General features: G+C 33.0%; 1 protein-coding gene across 1 annotated transcript in view; it reads right to left on the bottom strand.

Moving 5' to 3' along the window:
* Positions 1 to 384: 384 nt before the first annotated feature.
* Positions 385 to 6000, bottom strand: part of CFAP47 (cilia and flagella associated protein 47) — a 296518-nt gene continuing 290902 nt past the window's right edge. The window contains exon 64 of the mRNA XM_068686651.1: positions 385 to 3864. Coding sequence (XP_068542752.1) covers positions 3655 to 3864 — 210 coding nt within the window. The 3' untranslated portion in view covers positions 385 to 3654. The remainder of the gene's footprint in view (positions 3865 to 6000) is intronic.

Below are 6000 nucleotides of genomic sequence, written 5' to 3'. Positions count from 1 at the left end.
AAACATCAGACAATTTGAAGCTTGATTGCTGGTCCTGCAACCCACCAGTGCAGATTGTCCCCATATGTCCCAGAAAAACAGAAAACCAACTCAATAGTTAGGAACAATATCAAAGGCTGCACAGTATTTTAGTAAGAAATTTAAATATAAGATCTCATTCCAGAGTAACAAGTTCTACTGTACACAGTGATCTTGGCATCTTTTTTTTTTTTTTTTTTTTTTTTAATTATTCAGAAAGATGAATCATTATAGCCATAAAGAGACAAGTGGGGGAGAAATATAAAGAAACAGGTGGTGACTACACTGATTAGCCAACCGATATTTCTTCTAAGTCATTAACAAGCAGATGCACAGCTGACTCATGCTTGTCACATAACTCTGTGATTAAGACATAGGCCTGAAGTGTCATATTGACTGGGGAAAACTTGTTTTATTTTGTGAATTTGATATTTATATATATGAAAATACATGAGTCAGTACAAGTACTTTTAGATCTCTAGTCAAAATTAACTATTAGAAATGAAGAGCTTTTATTTCCAATGCTAATCAGCATGCCCTGTTTTCCTGAGACTCTGCTGTACCTGCAAATAGATTGATGTGAAGGCAAATACTAATTTTTTATTCTTTTCAGGAGAAAAGGATCTTTAAGGGTGCTCTAATGTAGAGAAACAAAGGTAGTTTTTTTCTATTCCAATTTCTGGTAGTGGTAGTGTACTTCTGGTAATGTAGGATAAGGACATAGAAAACATTGTGAGTGCTTCTTTGCAAACTGTAACCTTGAGGCTGTGTTTATTTTCTTCCATTTCCTTGTAAGAAGTTTATTATAATAAATTGTAATTTAGAATTACTTATAAGCTAAATCATCTGTACTGCTTTATTTACTGATTGATTTATCATCTGAACCCTAACTGCAACAATTATGCTTAGACTGATCTTCAGTACTTAAGATGTTCTGCAGATCACATTTTTAAGGTGTGGGGTGATGGTAAGCATCTTGCCCTGCTGTTCTTAAGTTCTGAAAGTCCAAAAGCTTTGGAGTTAAGTCTCCAAGTTTAAATAACAAAAGCATCATTTGATAATTCTTTTTCATACCAATTCTTTCTTTCAATGACTTCAAACTCTACTGTTTATAATTATGGCCTAGTAATTCTAGTAAAATAAATTAAAATATAAAACAAAAAATAGAGGGAGCAAGAAACTAATAAAACTGATCATTCTGGAAATCTTCCAATGCTGCTCTTAGAAAGTACTTTTTAAAAGATATGCAAACTTAGAATTAGCTTTTGCAGTATAAAGAATACAATCACATCACCAGTAGAAGTGCAAAGGGTGAAGTCATGAAGTAAAAGAATTTATTTTTAATAGAGTGTATATAGTCAGTGGAATATATAAAAGTATGTGGATAGTATGTAAAACATCGTGGATGTGACAAGCACACAGATACCATGGTCCTTATTTAAATCACCTTTGCAAGTACATCCTTGATATTGGAAAAAACATTTTTAGTTCAGTTTAAACTCTTTAAAAATAAGAAAAGGTAATGCAATTATTAAAAAAAAAAAAAAAAAAAAAAAAAAAAAAAAAAAAGGTAAAGATTCAAATGATTATAGCATATTTTGCATAACTCATAAATGAGCTTGTATACACTGGAAAAGTGTAATCTGGTTCAGAAATCACAGCTGATGCTTCCCTTCTGAGATAGATAATATTTCTAAACTTCACCTTTTATGATGTACTTCAGATGTTACTGCATAAATATTTGTCTATGGATTTTTTAACTTCTGAATGTATGAGAGGATTTGAAAATCTATTGGATGTAACAGGAAATGCAGGTAAGTTAACTGTGAAATAACATTTTTGAAGAGAGCAACACTTAATTGAGTGATTGATCTATATGCCACCTTCTATCTTTGATAGAATTATTAGACTTCTCACAAAAAGCTGTGATTTCAAATGAGAAAGAAAACCTTTTAGAAAGCAAAAACAGGAAAACAAAGCTTTAACAAAGAAAAGTTGTCACTGAAATTATTCTTGAACACTGTGACCAATAATCAGTTGTGAATCCACTGCACATTTCTGATCCATAAATTCTCATTTCTTACAGTCAATAGAAGCAATTGATTCAATTACACACGTAGATAGAGCTCTCCTATGAAATCTAGATGTATTTGTGTTCCCAGTCACATATAAGATAAATGTTACAAGAGCTTCTTAATGTTTTCTATAAATACAACAAATATCAATACAGACAGTATCTTTCATGTGTTGTGTACTGAATTTATAAGGGAAATTTTATTCTTGGTTCAGATTATCTGTTTTCTGATCAAAGCAGGGCACACTGCATTAAAAAGCAGAGACTAAACAGTGCCATCACTGTTTTATATGTTCCCAGCATTTTCTGTAATAGCTTCTCTAAAATGTGTGGCATAAACAAAATCCTCAAGCACATAGCGGTAAAATGGTTTTATTGGTGCTCATTTACACTGACCTACATAGGTTGTTCTCAGGCTCCCCATTCCTGAGCAATGAGGCTCATTCTGTATTTGTGCCAAGAAAGCACTTACTCTGTGCCAAGCTATCTTTTTGTTAAAGGATATTCTGCCACTAAAATAAAGGCACAAATACAATTCATATTCTGTTAGTAAAGTCAGCAAAAACAATCTCAAAGATTTAAAAAAAAAAAAAAGTGGGAGTTATCCATCCAGTGAACTTGCAAAGCATGACTGCAGAGATCTAACTTTCTAATGACATCAATAGCAATGAAAGCCTGAACACTCATATAATATCAACTGTTAATGAGAAGAATGGAAATGGAAGCACAACATGAATGGCATCTCTGGTTTGTTTATATTAGAAAAAAAGAAAAAAGTAAAATTTTGCTGCAGTCCTCACTGGCTTTCATAGCCTTCTATATTTCAATACTCCAATACTCTAAAGCACTCTAAAATTTACTCAGCACATCAATACAGAGGGAGGACATTTTATTTTTATTCTATATTATGTGTAATATCCTAAGAATTTGAAGTGTTATGTGATGAATAACTCAGGACAAAATTATTTTAGACAAAGCAGAAATGTCAAAACTAATGACATTTTGTAAAGCAAGTGAATCTAAAGACATTTAAGTTCTGGACATGTGATATGTAAACCTACACTTTAGCAAAGTATTGCAAAATTTTGGTAAGCACTTGATCATGAAAGACATCAAGGATTAGTTTGCCTGCTTGGTTTGCATGCAAGTAATATACTGAACAACATATAGGACTTTCTTTATGACTTCCTATTAAAGCCTTACCAAACTAACATTCCTTCTAAAGCAAAGCATTAAATCAAATTCCCAAATTTCCATGTATACTTTTTCAACTTGATCCTTTTTCCTTACTAAAATTTGCTGATATCTGTATGAAATACATGAACCACTAGGTACACAACTAAAATCTGTCATAGAAAAAAAAAACATTATTGGAGTTGAAGCACTCTGGATCCTCCACATAAAGCATACCACCAATGCATATCATATCTGCTTTAAAAATATATTAAAAACACATCTTTGCATTTGCAGAGTTTATTTGACAAAGATATCCACCTCATGTGGTCCCCCCACGCTCCCCAAAACAAACAAATAAAAATCCACAACACAGCATTCTCTTTTCTCTATTTTGTCCTCAGGACTAAAGGTGCCCCCTTGATTGGTGAGGATACCCCAGTGGTTGTAAGCTTTAGATTTTCACGTAAGAAATTGCGCTGTCGAACTGTTGCTGATCTTATGTAACTGCTAGTAGAAACTACTTTTGCTGGCCTTGTAGGTGGTGTGGTCTGTGGAGGCAGGCCATTGATTTCGTATGTCCACTGCATTGATTGAGTCTGAAAATAAAGAACAGAGACGTGATAAAATATAATCAGTGATCAAATACCTTGAAAATTTTTGACAGTGATTTACTGTGCTACATTGATTTCAAAAGATACTTATCCTTTTCCACATAAGGTACTGGAATAACATAGAATGAGAATCGTCATCCTGGAACACAGAGACTAGAAATCATGTTTAACCTTATGAATGCAGACCCAGACCCAACAAAGAAAAATAATTTATCATCCCAGCTGATCTAAAATTCATTTTTTATTTAGTAAACCCTATAGCTCTGTATGTTGTTTAAAGGTAATTATTCCACAGTACAATATAAAAGTCTCAGGTATATATGTACTGTGTGACTTAATTGCAACTCTGGTGTTGGTAATAACAGTATTATCAAATGGTGAAATCTTTGCATTAAAATAATAGGATAAAAAAAAAGAGAAAAGGGTGCTAAGTACACATAATAGAATTGCAGCTTATGTTGAAATCTCCAGTTTGAAGAATATTTATGTGAATTGAAAATGACACTCTGCATTTGCTTTCTGTTTATAACTGGTCTGTAGGAATGGAGCATATGTTTCTATGTCATATCTTGTAATGCCTGAGCACTTGATTCTTTCTGAGTACGTGATTCTTATTCTTAATACATTTCCCATCTATGTTTACTTAAGGAGTATTATTTTATGTATACGAAGGCTGTACTGTTGTCTATTTCCCATGTTTCCTTTGTTCTCTGAAGCAGAATTTTGGTTGCTAAAAACCCATATGTAACTATTGAAGATTCTTAGTCATTTTTCTTTCAAGATTTATCACTTTAATTCTGGAAAGCAGGTCTTTATTCCAAGTCTAGCATTATCCTTCCTAGAAGGTCTATTCATAGATCTTTCATTTTCCATTCTCCTTTTCTCTTAAGAACAAAATAAAACAAAACAACAAAATGACAAAATCCCATAGACTTCAAATGCTGTGTCATTATGTCCAGCTTTCTACCATACAGAGAAAGATAAAGTGTTACATGCCCACTTGACACATACATTGCCATCTATTTGCACTCTGCAATTGGCAACTTCAGGTTTTCTGTTTGGGACATTTTCACTTACAAGGCACTTGTGGGGAACATTGAGTGAAAAAGCATGGGATGATGTAGGTCCATTTAAATTTACTAATTCAAGTGATTTTTTTTTATGCAGAACATGGAACATAGTGCACATATATAATACATAATAATACATACATGCACAGTACACAGAACATACCAGACTCCATGACTTTGTAGCATCAAAGCAGCAAAGTCGTGTTAAATGCATGATATTTCCAAATTCCCAAGGCATACTTTTCCATATGTTGCACAGCACCACAATTGCACAGCCATGCTACTTTTGGTTCTACAGCAGGTTTTTTTTTGTCACTACACTTTTGCATTATGCTGCATTGAACTAGAGTCAAGGCTTGTAGGATCACCTTTCTTTCCTGCTCCAAGTCACAACGATTTAATACAACTGTTGTAATTTATGTAATACGTCTCTCACTTAATACAAACATAATCCTTAGAACAATCATTGGTAGATATAACCATTACACCTAAGATCAGTGTCACTTTCACCCAAGGAAACAAAGGGTTAGAAAGGCTGTGTACACCCTTAACCAATTTGGAAATTAATGCAAGAGTCAACCTTAAAGCTCAAGAGTCTTCCTCTGAAGCACTTAGTTAAGCACTTAGCCTTCCAGCACAGCTGGCTTTGTGGCCCATTTGCTCTTTCCAGTCTGACAGTTCTGCTTCTCCCCAAACAGATTAGGCCTACAGGGAGCAGCAACAGTATCCATACTAATTAGTAATTGCTCCACACACACACAAAAAATAATTAAAATAAAATAAAATAAAATAAAATAAAATAAAATAAAATAAAATAAAATAAAATAAAATAAAATAAAATAAAATAAAATAAAATAAAATAATGATCACATAGTATAAATGCCATCAACCATCTCCAAAGGATGGTGTGTTATTAATCTAACAATTCACTGTAATCTGTTGATTATCTATGGTCTAGGTAAAGAACTACATAGGACATGGGGAAGAGCAGTGAACCTTCTCCATCTCAACATTTCTTGAGTCATATCATACTTATAGTAACATATAGAAG

The sequence above is a fragment of the Anas acuta genome, chromosome 1, assembly GCF_963932015.1.
Source record: "Anas acuta chromosome 1, bAnaAcu1.1, whole genome shotgun sequence".
Classification (NCBI taxonomy): Eukaryota; Metazoa; Chordata; class Aves; order Anseriformes; family Anatidae; genus Anas; species Anas acuta.
This window is presented reverse-complemented; position numbering and strand designations above follow the sequence as displayed.